The sequence below is a fragment of the Marmota flaviventris genome, chromosome 7 (genome assembly GCF_047511675.1).
Source record: "Marmota flaviventris isolate mMarFla1 chromosome 7, mMarFla1.hap1, whole genome shotgun sequence".
Taxonomy (NCBI): domain Eukaryota; kingdom Metazoa; phylum Chordata; class Mammalia; order Rodentia; family Sciuridae; genus Marmota; species Marmota flaviventris.
The window spans coordinates 91,729,935-91,747,078 of record NC_092504.1 but is presented as its reverse complement, the minus strand read 5'-3'; the positions used below and the strand labels follow the sequence as shown (position 1 = coordinate 91,747,078).

Below are 17,144 nucleotides of genomic sequence, written 5' to 3'. Positions count from 1 at the left end.
TATTCTCTGGTATATATTATACGCACTAATATATTCAAATATACACTAAATTATGAGGTGTATATATGATATAAATATGGTATACCATAATTTAGTTTACCAAACTTTTACTGATGGTTGAATTATTTGTGTTATAAACATTGATGTTATATGTTCATTCTTATGCATGATGTTTTTACAATAGTATGATTTTTTTAATAGTGCATTTTGTTTTGTTTTGTTTGGTACTGGAGATGGAACACAGGAGTGTTGAACACCCACCTATATCCCCAGTCCTTTTTAGTTGTTATTTTGAGACAGGATCTTGCTAAATTGTTGTAGCTGGCATTGACCTTTTGAGCCTCTTGCCCCAGCCTTCCAAGTCACTGGGATTGCTAGCATGTGCCACCTTGCCTGATTTAGGATGCATCTTTGAAAGTGGAATTGCTAGATCAAAGGACTTCTGATGCTTGTCAGAAAATTTAAAAAAGTTATTTATGAGCTAATTTATATTCCTATTATTCATATATGAGTCATCCATTTATCCTCTACTGGCCAACACTAGATATAATTCATATTTATATCTTTATCCTATGACAATGTAACAGGCTAAACATGGTAATCTGTTGTTTTAATTTGCATTACTAACAATCTTGAACATTTTCATTTGTATATAGCCATTTGTGTTTCATTGCTAATGATCTTTTTAAATGGTTTACACCTTTTTTGAGATGTTCTTTTTCTAATAGATTTCTAATGTCTCCTTGATTAGCAAGTATATTAAGGCTTTATTACTTACTATAAACATATTTCCATCTTATTATTTGATCTTTAACATAGTTTATGGCTGCTTTTATTTGTACGGTTTTTCAGAGCTCAATTTAAAAACATATTTATTAATCACTATTTTTTTGTATTGTGGTTTCTGGATTTTATGTATTGCTTAGTGATTCCAAGGTTAGTTTTTAAAGTAGAATCTCATGTTTTCTTCACTTTCTTGCATGGATTCTTTTTTATAGCTTTTTCCTTTTCTCCTTTCTTTTTGGTGCTGGGGATTGAACCTTGGGCCTCCTGCATGCTAAGTATTCACTCTATCACTGAGCTACACTCAGCCCCCCCCACCCCCATGGTTTTATTTTTAACAATTGTATATTTGATCTACCTGGCAACTATTTTGGTGTAAAGAATGATGCAGGAATCTGTTTTTTATTTTTTTATATGGCTAGCTATTTATCCTTGATACTGAATAATACATTTTCTTATTGAATAGAAATGTCAGGTACCATGTACTCAATGTCCATACATACTTACATATACATCTTGATTTTCTAGTTTTTGCTACTCATTTGTTCATATATGTACCAGGATCAAATTGCTTTCACTTTTGCATTTTAATAGGTATGACTAGTCTCAACTCAGTACTTTAATTTTTCATAAATTTTTCTAAGAGTTCTTATGTTTCCTCTTTTAAAAAACTTTCTCTTTTTCCCCCCCCAAATGATACATACTCATGACTTTAAGAGTAAAATAGTTTTATAAGATTTGCTATGAAAAATGGTAGTCCTTTCTTTGTTTTAGTCAGCTTTTTTCGCTGCTATGACTAAATGATATGACCAGCACAACTGCAGAGGAGGAAAAGTTATTTGAGGTCTTACGTTTTTAGAGATCTCCGTCCATAGACAGCAGGCTCTATTCCTTGGAGCTAAAGGTGAGGTAGACATCACGGCATGGTGTGGCAGAGGAAACCAGCTCACAATTAGAAAGCAGTGAGAGAGGTCTCCACTTGCCAGATACAAATATATACCCCAAAGCCACGCCCCAATTCCCACCTCCTCCAGCCACACCCTACCACTTCAGTTATCACTCAGTTAATCCTTATCAGCGGATTAATTCACTGATTGGGTTAAGACTCTCACAACCAAATCATTTCTCCTCTGAACCTTCTTGCATTGTCTCACACTTGAGCTTTTGCCAGGACATCTCACATCCAAACCATAACATTCATAAATGCTCCTTAGTAGGACACATTATTTTTGTGTCTTTTAGCTGATTATTTTGATATTTATCTTTATGACTCTAAAAGCATGCTTAACTTTTTTCCTAGTCAGGTATTATTGATTGAATTTCCCTCATAGAAGACAAGAATCTGTCTTTCTGATCTCCATCTCAACACACACACATACATGCTCCCTTCCCAACTCTCCATCCTCTCTGTCTAATTTGGCTAAGCAATAATCCGTGTTTGAGTTATTCTATCATATCTGGATACCTTACAGAATTAAATCTTGGAGTCAACTAACTACTGTTTTCCTGAGAGCTGACAATTGTTGATTCTCCTCTTCCTCCTTCTCTTCTTCCTCTTCATCTCAGTTTTCTGTGTACAAATCATTGACAACAAACTCAAAACCAGCTAACTAAGTCATCATCCAAGACAACCAGATGCATTATGTCTGGTATCAATTTTGTCTTTCTGAAAAACCTCTCCTAAAGCCTTCAGGCCTCCTGAGTTTGGATTGCTGACACTGGGCACAACTGTCTTCCAGGGACTCTCCTCCCGTCATCATCAAGCTTCTCTTAGCTTCTTTCCTATGTTGATTTTGATGGAGTACATCCTTTGTTTCCTTCATACCTCAAAGGAATAATAGGAAATAAAATTTTATGAACTTTTGTACCCAAAATGTGTCTATTTTACCCTCACACTTGATTGATAGTTTGGTTTCATACAGAATTCTAAATTGAGAATAAAAACTGATCTTCAGAATTTAAAGGTGATTCTTCATTATTTTCTAGCTTTCAGTGTTAGTATGAGAAATTAGAAACTTAGTCTGATTCCTAGTCATCTGTTTGTACCCATTTGTTTCTATCAAGGGTTGTGTCCAGTTTTCTGAAGTTTCATGAATTGCAAGGTATGATTGTGTCTCATCCTTTGTTCTGGACACTTAGTGAATTCTTTCACAATGTGCTAAAATATGCACTTCTCTTAAATTATTTCACTGATGGCTTCCTGGTTATATTTGTTCTGTTCTCTTTTGGTGAATCCTGTTATTAGATATTGATTCCCTAAGCCTGTCCTCTACTTTTCTCATATTTTCTATCCCTTCGTATTTTTACTCTGCTCTTCTGGAAAATTCCTGGACTTTTTATTCTGACATTTGTGAGGGGTTTTTTAAATATTATTTTTCTTTTAATTTTTAAGGGCTCATTCTTAGTCCTTAAAAATATATCCCTTATTTTTATAATACCCTAAAAATTAGATAGTTTCTGAAACAGGTTTTAGGCTGATCCTTATTTTGATACCCCATCCTTTACTCCCCATTTCCATAGGTATCTAGTGACCTTAATTAATGAACTTTTGGGGAATGATTAAACATTGGCTCTCTTTTTTCTGCTATATCAGTTATCATTCATTCATCTTCATTCATCTTTTATAATTTGTTGATAATTCTGTGTTTATTTTCAGTTATTATTTATTTCTAGCAAATGCTATTTGTTATTTGTATATACAGTTTCAGTACATAGTTTCCCTTAACATTGACTCACATTTTAAAAGAATAAATTGGCACACACACATACATAAAGATCAGTGATTATATAGATGGTGTGGCTACTGTAAAACAAATATTAAATAGGCTAATTGTGGTCAATGAAATAGAGAAAATTGAAAGTATGGTATAGTACATATTTTTTTCTTCTCCTTTTTTCTGTAATTAAAAACAGATATTCCTCATGTTGAAAATTTGACATTTTTCTCTCTTTTCTGCTATAGTTGTTACATTTTTAAATGTCATTTATATTTTCATTGCACATTTTTTTCTTGTACTCGATGAGCAGCTCTTTGCAACAAAACTAGATGCTGCTAAAACAAAGCCAGCTGTGTTTACTTCACTTTGAAAAGTTCCAATAATAATTTGTAATGAGGTTAGTGTAGCTATTTATGGCATGAAATACCTGCCAAAGTATTTGTGATAAGGCAAAAGAAGATGAAATAGAATTGCAAATTAATAACTACCTTAGATTTCAACCCAATATGGGGAATTGTTACACATTTGGTTACTTACTGTGGGGCAAGCAGGTGATAAATGGATTCCTGGCTGATGTCATTTATATCACACACAGGACTCATCTGCTTCACATGGTTATCAAAACTTAATCCTACTAGATGGGATTAGGCCAGGTGAACTTTATGACACTGAATGCGTGGAGTGTCATTATCTTACAACGCATCCTCTATCACTTCTACCATATTGCTTGTCTGTCTGATGTAGATATTGGAACATCATTTCTCATCACTTGGGCAACTGTGCACAGTGTAAGTGTGAAGACAAAAGTGCCTGGGAAATTTCTCATTTTTGAGAAAGACATTTTAAGTCTTGTATCTATGATGATTTTAAAGGAAACAGTAACCATTTATAATTGTGATTATTGTTATTTGAAACATGAAGGGGAGAAAATAGAACTTTGATGCCAAAGAGTGATGGAAAAGAAGTAATGATAATATTTGGACACAACTAAAGGACCTGGGTTGGGTTTGGTGACAGATATAGATAAGGGAGAAAGGAGGGCAGCTGAGAGGTGCAAATACAACCTTTAATTCATTTGGGCTTTGGGCACTTTTTAAAGTTAAAAATAGATGTGTTTATATATGTATCTGTATGTGTGTATATAAAACAATAGACCATGTTAGTGAACTATTTTATTAAAGTTGGATTTTCTTTCATTGAAATAATTGATATATTTATATTTTTATAGTATTGTTAGTGATTTATAGAACATTAAATAAATTAATTTTGGCAATGATCAAAGAAAAATTTCAGAAGAAATTCTAATCATAATCATATATATAATATAATTCTCTCTAATCAAGTTAGTATCTTCCACATTCGTGACTAATTATTTAACTTACTTATTTAACTTCCACATTCCTTAGTTAATTATTTATGTATTTTACTTAAGTGTATAAAATGTATTCCTGAAAAATCTATGCTTTAGATATATGTAAGAAAATGCTGTCCTTCATGTTAAGATTCTGTTACTGAAATGCCATCAGTTAGAAAATATTTTTAGTTATTTTTTTTTCTGTATCCATACTTATTTACATTTTTTATTCATCTCACTTAGTTCTTTTGAAAACCAATAATTAATATTTTTTCCCTCTTCCATCTCTGATGCTCTTTTTCTCTCTCTGTTATTCTTTTCTTACCTTCCTTAATCCATTTCTAAATGTGTAGGAAGTGCAAGATAAAGTATATTAAGGCAATTGTTCACTCCCTTGCAAACTTTTGATGTTTCCTGACTTTTAAAAATATCACCTTTTAGTTAGTGTTAGTTTTCGTCTCTGTTATGCTATTATAATATTCTCAGAATGTGAATAAAAGGCCTCATTTATTCAACCATTGTGAAATTTAGGGATGAGGAATTCAATATAAAATAAAAGCACATTACAGAAAATAGGAAAACTATATCATTTCTCGGACTACAATTATGCATTGAGAGAACATGGTTGGTCCTGGTGGAGACACAGTGGCCACAGGAAAGTTTATCATAAACTGATAAACAAAGAAACAAGATGACTCCAAGAGAGTGATAAGTGCTAAAATGAAAATCAACTTGGGAGATGGAATAGTGAGTGGTGTGTGTATGTTGTGTGCCTACGTGTGTGCATGTACATGCAGGTGTGCATGTACACTTGACAATTGAGGTTCTGTGGTTTCTCATTTTTCAAGTGAAGGGTTGAATTAGATGGTCTCTATGGTACATTCAGACCTTTTCTAATGATACAGCTTTTCTAATTTTGTTCAGCATTTTTGTACCCCATCTACTTTTCAAATTATATGACATATTGATTACCCATATGAGTACTTTAAAAAACAGAAGTATAATTCAAATGCGGTGGCACATGTCTCTATTCCCAGTGGCTTGGAAGGCTGAGCAGGAGGATCACAAGTTCAAAGCCAGCCTCAGCAACTTAGTGAGACCCTAAGCAACTTAGCAAAAGCCTATTTCAAAATTAAAAAATAAAATAAAAAGGGGTTGTGGGATGTGGCTCTGTGGTTAAGGGCCTGTGGGTTCAATCCCTAGTAACCCCCACCCCCCAAAAAATAGAAGTATGAAAAATCCATTTGTTGGGATTTGAAAACAGTATATAGGAAATACACTGTTTGCATAAAGAGGCTTTTAGAAATCCCTGCCTTCTGGGTGAAGGATCAATGGCAGTGGGCTGGACAGTAGCTTGACCAAACTTATAGGACTTTTCCTCCTGTGTCTTGCCTGTTCAGTGCAATGGCTCTGCTCTCATCTCAGAAGCACCCAAAGAAAAAAGTCAGGCATGAGTGCTCACTTTTGTGAAGTTCCTGAAGGTCTGTTGGCAAAGAATTTCAAACAGAAGGTCACTGTGTGATAGCAATGTTTAGGGATAGCCATGGTAGTAATAATAATTAGAGAACTGTTATATTTATTATCAATCTCTTTTGGAAACTGTGATGGCACCTCTGAAACACTGTAAATGCAACATCTCAATCTGAAGAGAGAGGACAGTATTTTCTTTTGACCATACTTTGCCAAGACATCTGTTTAGATTTTTAAATAATGAGCCTATTTTCTTTGCTGATCACAAATATACCATAAGGAAAATGCATATTTCTTGGTTGTCATGGAAAACCACATTGTGTTTGTAAAACTGATATTTATCTTTGTTATAGAGGCAAATCAAACTTATTGGACATGGGCTCTTTGATGATCAAACCAATTCAGCGTGTGATGAAATACCCCCTGTTACTGTGCGAACTCCGGAATTCTACCCCTCCTTCTCATCCAGATTACAGAGCACTGGAGGATGCCTTTGCCGCTGTGAAGGACATTAATGTGAACATCAATGAATTTAAAAGAAGGAAAGATTTAGGTAGGAAAAATATGATGAATTGGGTGTTTTACATGACTGCTCTGTTTATATTCTGAAAAATCACATTGAGTGGTTACAGCAGTTGCAGTGAACAAGATCATTCGAAATCTAGACTCAGAGATTCGGGAGGAGAATGTGGTTTTTCCTCACTGGGTTCAGAAGATCGTGCACCACCACCAACAACAAAACCCCACCCCATCCCTCCCCAAAATCATAACAGCTCTGCTCAACTACTCAGCCTCATTGATCTCTGCAGTCTTAGTGGTATATTGTGAACTGAAGATACCCCAAACATACCATTCTATCAGCGAAGGTCTGTGTGGTGAGAAGACATGACCAGGTACTATAGCCATGGGGAGGTAGTATCAGAATTGGTTGAAATAGGAACAGATCTGCATGAAGGAACCCATCTAGTTCTTTCATCTGGTCCTGCTACACAAAGAATGGAGATTTGGGGACAATAATTGCTCTTTTGATAGGAGCAAGTATATGTCTGACTAGAATCAATAAATGATTGTTAGCCATTTTTAAGCTAAGATATAAAATTAAAGTCTTATGTAAAATGTAAATTTCAAAACAGGAGATATTTCATAGTCCCTGTGTATTCCAGAGGTAGCAGTGGTTTGGATAGACCTGGGTCCTTCCCCAATGTGATTTCTTTCCATAAAGTTTTTCACTGACTTTTTAATTCTAATATGAAATCTCAATCTGACATTAAGCAATGGCAGTACTTTAGATCTCAATGACCCAACCAGTTTATTTGTTTTAAGTGATATAATTGTCTGGTAATATATTTATATTAATAAATTAAAATCATAAAGAAACATAGAATATAAGTGAAAGTTTAGAGTAAAAGGCTCCAAAAGTGAATAAAATGTTAGCACTCAAAGGATTACTGACTAGAATTTGTGATTTTTTATTTTTTTAATTTTTTTTAGTTGTCAACGGACCTTTATTTTACTTAGTTATATGTGGTGCTGAGAATCAAACCCAGGGCCTCACACCTGCTAGGCAAGCACTCTACCACTGAGCCACACCTCCAGCCCTGTGATTTTTAATGTCAAATCAAAAGTAAAAAGTCTAATGCAAAAAAGGTTAATAATAAAAATAAATTCACAGAAAGACCAAGTACTATTATAATCCTTGGCTTCACTAATCATTAGGAAATGAAAATTAAAATCACAATGACACACCACTCCAATCCAACAGATTGACCAAAAAAACCCCATTTTTTTTTTTACAGATAATGTTATGTGCTAAGTGCTGGATTTCAATCTGCAGCTGAGAACATAAATGAGAATCACCACCTCATTTAAAAAAGTTGACAGTATCTATTACAGTTGTAGATGTATACACCAGAGACCCAGAAAATAAATTTCTAGGAATTTTTCCTAGAGAAATTCTTGTCCATGGGCTCAAATATGTACTAGTTATAACACTGTTCATAAAATCATTTAAAAGTTTATATAATTATTCAGATTAATGGAGAAAGTATATTTTCCAGTATGATACCATGAAAAGATTATAAAAATTAATGAAATAAAACTATGTATAATTGCATTAATCTCAACAGCACAATCTTGAGTTTAAAAAAAGTAACTTAGCAAGTGAGAGAAGAATATGTTCATATGTTACCATTTTTATAAATAATTCCATGTATTGTATCAATTCCACACATAATGCAGTAAAGGAATACAAAATAGATACCAAAATAATTCTTATCCATTATTTAGGCTAACAATTCCCTTTAAAGATCAAAGATGGGGATCAGGTTCAATTGTTAGGTAATTTAAAAAAAAATAAAAAAAGATTGGAAATGATTAAATGTTAATAATTGATATAGCTGGGAGGTTAAAAAAACTGTTGTTATGTTACTTTTTATATGTTTCTGTTTGCTTAAACTACTTCAAAGTCTTAAAGAGTAAAAGTTTCCCACTCCTGTGATTCCACTTTGTAAAGCAAACATTTTATTACATTTTCTTCAGATTCTCTCTTTTCTTCTTTTTTTGCTCCCAGCAGCATGAATGATGCTACAGTTTGCTTTTTGTTTCTTGAAACTTCGTATCATTCTTCCAGCTTATATGCCTTTCTTGTTGGCTCCATACTATCCCAATTTTGAGTGTACCATCATTTGTTAAACTCCTGCTCTGTGAATAAGCATTTAGATTTTGTTTCCAATATCTCATTGATGGGGAAAACAAGTTGCAATAAATAGAACAAAATTTCATATGTTTGATTATGGGAAGCAGATTTATCTGCATGAACCTTCCGGTCAGAGACTATAAATATTTTCATTTTTGTTAGATGCTACCATACTCTTTTCTACAAAAACTGCATTGGTTTAATCCTCATCAGCAGTGGATACAATTTTCCATCTTTCTACACCCTTACCAACATGGATGTTAGGAATATTAACATTTTGAACAACGTGAGGATTGAAAATGATTTGAAAGGTAAATAAGTAAAGCTCAGAGGTTATTCAACTTCCACCAAATCTCTCAGGGAGGGAAGAGCCCCTTCAGCTTCTGAGATTGCCTTATGATGAATGCAGTTGTCATCACTTAGGGCCAGAGTCTCCATCCTGGAGGCCTCAGATAATAGACATGTTATCTGAGAAGAGAGCTAAAGGTTTTTTCCTAGGATCGGGGATTTATTGAATGTGGGAGATAAATTCATCTTGGGCCTTGAGGACCCATGTACTTGAATGGGCTGTTTCTGAAGATCAGGAGAGTGGGGTGCCTGGGCAGGAGGAATAGAGCATATGGCGCCTGCAGAAGAGAATCAAAACCTATATAGATTTCTATCTTGAATATAAATATGGACTTTGAAAAAACTCTGAGTGAAACGTGTGCTGCATATGTTCAGATACGTCATCGCATCCTTCTTTTTTTTCAGTTCTAAAATACAAGAAGAATGATGAGGATGAATCTCTTAAAGACAAATTATCCAAACTAAATATTCATTCAATTAGCAAGAAATCAAAACGAGTGACAAATCACCTAAAGATTTTGACCAGAGGGGAATCACAGGTAATTTTTCTTTTTGGACCACCTACATTTCCCCAGGGAACATGAACACTGACATTTTTGTGGGGTTTTTGTTTTCTTGCTACCAGGGTTATATTGAGAATGTGGAGAATCAAAGTTAATTACCTTAAGTTCTTCCTTTTTTTCCTCTCCTGGGGGAAAACAGGATTCAGAGTATGGCTGGGGTAATTTTGACACTACCTTAGCTGTGATGCTTCCACTGCAGAAGCAAAGGAGAAAGAAGGACGTGAGGACATGGGGCACAGGGATGCCTCAGGAGTCCTGACACTCACAATCAACCAGCACAGAAGCTCCCTCAAGGCAATCTCCTTCCATCTCTACTTTATTTCTGCTTTTAAAAATCTCGCTTTCCTTTAGGATTCCCTTGATGTTCATTTTATCTTTATTTCATCTCTAAAAAAAAAAAAAGAAGGGTTTAGATGCATGAGTTAGTGCGATGTTTTCTTACCCCTTATCATCTGTCTCCCCACTCCCCAGGTGCATGTTGTATTCGTGGATAACTGTTCTTCGTCAGCTGTTTAGCCTGGCTGGAACCACTTTCATCTCAACTCCTAATAAATAATGGATGGATTAGCAAAGCCTCTTACACTTTAATGTGCTTAAGAAGAATTACTTGAGGAGCTTGCTGAAAGGCAGATTCTAGGCTTTCACCTGCTTCAAGGGTGCAACCTAGAAATCTGAATTTTTACAAATATTCCAGGTGTTTTGAAGCTAATGGCCTTGAAGTTAGTGATCAATGGAACACACTTTGAGAATCACAAGATAGAAGGCTCATTGTGGCACCACTGTATTACCATACAGTGGACTTTAGTTGAAATTAGGAAGCACAGTTCTTGGCACACTATATTTGACCTTATTTTTTTTCCTTCTCAATTTGCTTTTTTTCATTACTTAATATTTTAACATCTGTAAGATTGCTTTATTTGAACTAGAAGCAACTTTATGGCGGTTTAGCATTGGACTCAGATGGATCTATCTCACTATTTAGTTGCTGTGGTCTTTTTTCCTTCTTTCATTAAGTCTTTGTAGTAGAAGTGGCTTCTTCTTTCAAGTGTCTATTAAATCTGCTGTCTAGCTTGCAGTCTTGAAACTATTCATTTTGCAGGAGACAGCATAGGGCAGAAATTAAGAGCAAGGTCTTTGGAGTTATCTAAATCTTTGTTTGAACTTAATAAATTAAGTTCTCTACCACTTAATAAATATTTGTCTTTGGGCACATGGCTTAAATTTAATGGAATATCTGTAAGTTGGGGATTACACTAGTACTTGACACATGGAAAGGTTGTGACTGTTAAATGAATTGATTCATATATAAAGAATGCACCTAACAGTATATGCTGGCTGTCAAGATTAGCATAATCATCAGCATTATTGCTTTATATTGTTGTCTTATATTATTATTTGCCTTTGTTCAGCTGTCTTACTTCCCATGAGGGTGTAAACTCCTTTATATATGCTGTATTAATCAAGCTTTTTTTTTTTTTACTTTCTGTATTTTATAATGTTTTGACATAAAATACCTTGCTGGTACTTTAGGAGAGACTTCCCCTTTCAGGGCTAGGCAATTCTTTTGAGAGCAAATAGCTGGGCAAACAACTCTCACTTGCAGATCACCCCATCCCATGGTTCCTTTCACATCCTCACCTAAATCTTACACACTGAACCAATACTTCTCCTGCCCTAACTTATTCTACAGCTAGATGCAAAGTAAAGAGAGATCATTCCTATAACCCTTAGCCCATGGGAATTATTCAAAGCAACCAATCCCATTTAGTTTGTCCTGCTTTGTACTTCCCAAGAAAACCCCAATAAAGACTCTGGCCTAGACTCTCTCTTCACTCTTGTCTTCTGCCACTTGACCAAAACCTGGTACTTCCCCTGTGACCCTGTATGGCATGTGATGATCTGATCTCTGAGACCTGTTTCCAAGCCTTGTTCTCATTTTCTTTGGTGACTGCATTGACTTTACCATATGATAGCCAACATGCAATACCATAGTTAACATGTACATTTTTAGAATACATGGTTTGAATTCACTTCTTTCTATCCTTCTAGGGGCTCACCTGGTTGATTGTATATGGGAGGCCCCTCCTTTTGATATGGGAAGTTTGGACATTAATGGTGTATGGTAACAGATAAAGGAAAGGACAGTTAGAATGTTTCAAATAAGACAACAATAATAAAATCAAATTGGGAATTTATTTAAGAAGAGATTATTGTGCCCTATAGGCATATATACATTTAGTATAAACAGTTCTTTTCCACTCTTTGGGATTTTATTTCTGACTCAAGACAATTCTATTGAGAAACAATAGGGGAAGTTCTAATTTGGGGCAAGCTTTTAAAATATTCTTTAGCATATTTATCATCAGCTTCTTATATTTTTCAATTGTGAACTAAAAGTGAATTGTAGTTAAAGTCGCCTGAAGGGATATTAATTAGATTTTCCTCCTTAATCTTTTTAGAGGATGTCCTGTCAGCAATGAAGCATTTCACTGTTAATCAGAAAATCAGCTGCATAGGCTGGACTGGAGAAGAGATAAATCTCAAATCAATCAATTTTGCACTTGTCAGCAGCTCAGGTGAAATATTGGTAGAGTTAGGGTTTAAAGCTATTACCCAAGAGGAAGATTCTATTCAATTCATCATACATGTATTGAACTCTCATGTACCATGCACTGTATAAGAGATTGGGAATACAAAGATGAACAGGTGTAGGTTCTGAATTCAGACTGCTTGGGTTTGAATATTGATCTTACCTATAAACATGGGTAAGTTTCTCTAACCCCTTATGTTAGGATAAAGGCTATGCATCTGTCACAGAGAGATTCCAAAGCATAGTAGCTGAAGTCAGGTAGCCATTTATTTCTTTCTGTAATTAGAGTCTTGAGATGTGAGCAGACAAGCTCTGCTTAATAAGATCCTTCAGGAATCCAGTTTATCCAATTCAGCACAGTGCTTTTCCTAAACACATTGTCTCATCTGCCTGGTTGAGGCTAGGTCATTGCCATGTCTTCATTCAAGTCCCAAGGACAATGTTGCAAGGCTAAGACTTAGAAATTAAACACTGCTTCACTCACATCCAGTCATCCAAACAGTTACATGGGTTGAGCTAGCTGCGAGGAAATCTTGGAACTGTCTCGAGTAGGTCAGCCATGTGTCCTACTTAAATGAGAGGTGTGGGTTCTATCAGTAAAAGGACAATGGAGAATGTCTGTTGACATTCTGCCACCTTCTGAAGCTGCTTATTTATCTCTAAACTGGTATTTATCATAATAGCTAACCCATAGTATTGTATAAATATTAAAATGAGAAGGAGGAATTAAGGCATAGTGAAATTCATCAGAAGAGAGAATTATGTAACTAATTAATTAGAGTTACTAGAGCACACAGGAGGGAGAAATTAATTTTCTACAGTGGGAAGAAGAGCAATGGAAGGACAACTCATGGAAGTAGTCACATGTGAGCTAGTTCTTAAAAATAAACAGAATGTTTTATAAGGGAGAAAAAGGACAGCAACATATTCCAGCAAAACAGCACAAGAAAGGATTGGTTATGGGGAAGTAGAATTGGGCAATATTTCTCACAGTGTGATCCTTAAATCTCCCTCTTTAGAGTCATCTGGTTCCAGCCAAGATATACAAAATAAAATATCTGGCAATGTGACCTTGGAAACTGACTTTAAGACTACCTGGCCCAGCATATTGTTATACACACCAAACTGAGTTGGATCTTGTGTGAATGGCAAAGGACTCTATTACCTATTTGTTCAAAAGTTTTCTAGATCAACAATATTAAGAGGTTTAAAAATAAAATGCTATGATTTCTATTTATACAGCTCTAAGGTCAACTATCTGAAATCAAGAAACATAGGAACCAAAACAGCTACAATTATTATCTAGTGCCTAACTGAGCAAGAGTCACCCTGTTCTATGGAACATTTGCATGTTCACATGACTTTCACCAGTCCAGAGACTGGTTCTGATCTTGTCTTATAGACATTTTGATTGCTAAGAAATAGCAATGAGGGCTGGGACTGTAGCTCAGTGGCAAAGTGCTTGCCTCACATGGGTGGGGCACTGGGTTTGATCCTCAGCACCACATAAAAAATTAATAAAGATATTGTGTCCATATACAACTAAAAAAAATTTTAAAAAAAACACACCTAAAAAAAAGAAAGAAATAAATAGGGCTGGGGATTTGGCTCAAGCGGTAGCGCGCTCGCCTGGCGTGCAGCCCGGGTTCAATCCTCAGCACCACATACAAACAAAGATGTTGTGTCTGCCGAAAACTAAAAAATAAAGATTAAAATTCTCTCTCTCTCTCTGTCTCTCTCTCTCTGTCTCTCTCTCTCTGTCTCTCTCTCTCTCTTTATAAAAAAAGAAATAGCAATGAGCAGGGGTTCAAAAAACAAACACCAGAAGCATATAAAAAACAGACTTTTCTGAATGCTAATAGATATTACATGTAGGGTGACAAAAATTAACTGAATTGATGTGACCACCACCATCACTATGAAAATTTATTATTACAGAGAAACTAAGATTATATATCATCTTTCAAATTAAAAGTGATAATTATTACAGTTCTTTAACCATGGACTGAGGATTACTTTCTAAATAAACTGGTGTGAGTCTTCTGAGCAAAACAATACATTTTAGTCCATAGATCAAATTTAGCTATTTTATAAACCCACAAAGTAATATAATTAAAAACTTCAGGGAAAATTCTTATAATTTTACAACTATTGTGACATAGTTGAAGCTGTGTGGAAATCAACGAAGCTGAATCACATGGCTTTGCAACACTGGTGGCACATCAGATGTGCAGTGTGCCCATCCGGGAAGTACTGCATTACAATAGTGGGCTATCACAGAAGGTTTCAATACAAGCAAGAACTTTTGTGTACTGTGCTGGACCAATATGACCTATCCTATTTGGTTTTTTTTTTTTTTTTTTCAAATATCAGATTCTTTTGAATTATGAAAATAAATAATTTCATTTGTATTTTAGGTGAAAGATAATACCTTTAACAGAGAAGAAAAGCTGTTTAGAGCTTTAGAGAAGACTGTGAGGCACTGTGCAAAGAATATTTCATTCTGTCTCCAACACATACAGGTAGGTGAGATACAAGTTGTTGATGTTCCTTCCAGAATGCACTAATTTCCGTGGTTTCTATGAGGAGTGTGACTGTTCATTCATTTGTATAATGACACTTACTGTATCAAATTGGGAAGACTGCAAAGTGCTGTGAGGGAGGCCAGGACAAGGATCTGGGTTCTGCTCTTTGACCCCCTATTTGCTCCATTCTCCCCTCAACCCAAATTGCCCTGTTAGGGGTCTTGCTCAGATGATTGCCCCATGGACCACAAGCATTTTTTTTTTTTTACAATAAAGATGACATCATTAACTCAAAATTGTGCATTGGGCAGAAAGTTTACTTATTTGTCTGATTTTACTAATCTCTCTTCCTAATACCTAAAGTAAGTATAAAAATCAATATAAAAGAGAATAAGTTGAACTACAAAATAATATGCAGTACAATAATCAAAAGCTCTTACACAATTATACCAGAAAACAAAAATATCTCCGAAAATTTCTAGTCCTCTAGGAGGTTGTTCTGACCCTCTTGAGAATCACTGACTTCAACAAACTCCTGTTGGAGTATAGCATGATTATTCTCAGTAGCAAGGCCAGTCAGGAGATTCTCCTAATGGATCTTAACGAGGACACGGTGTCCTAAGCAGCATCTTGACAGTGGTTATGACTATAAAACACAGGAAATTAGTGGAGTTCCATGTAAATCAGTTAATAAATGGCTCCCTTCCTTTTCCAGAAACGTATTCTCTTGCTTATCTGTTTTTGAAGTAGATGCTTGCACACTGAGATGAAGTATGACACCAGCTGAGGGTTAAGGTGACCAGCACACTGATTTGGAGACAGAGTTCCATGTTCTGTAGTAAGAGCACTATTCTGTTTTTATTTATTGTCTGAGACAAATCCTGATTTTACAATTAGGTTTGCTAATTTCTTTCTAAAGCACTGCCTTCTGTGAAAAGGAAACCAAAACAGTTATAACAGCTAGAGGGCAGAGGGGACTGTCCTTTGTGTACTTTTACATATCCTTTGAGTAAATGTCTCTTGGGAACATTTACTGGAAAATCCTGTATTTTAACTGATTGATTCAACAAAAAAAGCGAGAAATCTTCTCTTAAAGAGAGCGTTAAATTCACTAAGGAAAAATGATGATTATATCAAAGAGCAGTGATTTTTAAAATAAGCAATCTGTGAATCAAATGCTAAAGAATGGCCAATAAGAACTTCTATGAATCAACAAGGACATTATACAGAATATTATGAAAAAGTGTTGGGGGAGAAGGAGGAAGAGAGATTAAGTAAACTGATTGTACAAAATATTCACAAAAGTTTCAGTTTTCCCCTTTTTTAAAAAAAAAATAATTTTTTTAGTTGTAGTTGAACACAATAACTTTATCTTTGTATTTATTTGTTTGTTTGTTTGTTTATTATGTGGTGCTGAGGATCAAACCCAGCACCTTTCACATGATAGGTGAGCTCTCTACTGCTGAGCCACAACTCCAGTCCCCCTTTTTTTTCCCCTTTGATCTCTCAGAAGAAATAATGTTGACATTTGCATTGGATATACATTTATTTGTAATAACTTCAGAACTTACCTTGTTGTTGGGTTTCAGGATGCCATGCCTATCGCTCTCCAGAGTGTGAGGGAGCTCCAGGAGATTTCGTACAACAAAGATGAGGAGGAGGTGGGCTATTCAGAGACTCTGAGTAATGCTCCAAATCCCTGTCATGACTTTGTAAGTTATTTATATTCATAGGAAATACAAGTTAAATAGTGAGGCTAAAAAGAAATGCTGATTTCCATTTCTTTTTTCCAGAGTGAGAAATAAAATATGCACTAAAGCAAATACTAATGTTAAAATTAGGAGATTTTAATAGGGATTTTTTAAAAATTAAATATTTCTAAAGTGGATTAGTTGAGGATTTTACTATAATTGAAATTTAAGACAACTCTGGACTGTGTTCCTAGCAGTAGTTAGTGCCTATGTAGCTTTTAGAATCAATATTTAGTTGGAGTTTGCATATATTATATCAAGGATTTATTAAGTTGGAAAGGTATGATTTTCTTAACGTATCTCTAGAAATGTCTTATGTCCTTTCAGAGGGAGCACAGGTATTTTCTG

General features: G+C 35.0%; 1 protein-coding gene across 1 annotated transcript in view; it reads left to right on the top strand.

Annotated features, from left to right (window-relative positions):
- Arhgef38 (Rho guanine nucleotide exchange factor 38) overlaps window positions 1-17,144 on the top strand; it is a 128,749-nt gene that overhangs the window by 91,687 nt on the left and 19,918 nt on the right. The window contains exons 6-9 of the mRNA XM_027935539.2: window positions 6,678-6,877; window positions 9,773-9,906; window positions 14,938-15,042; window positions 16,635-16,757. Of these exons, the coding sequence (XP_027791340.2) occupies window positions 6,678-6,877; window positions 9,773-9,906; window positions 14,938-15,042; window positions 16,635-16,757 (562 nt within the window). The remainder of the gene's footprint in view (window positions 1-6,677; window positions 6,878-9,772; window positions 9,907-14,937; window positions 15,043-16,634; window positions 16,758-17,144) is intronic.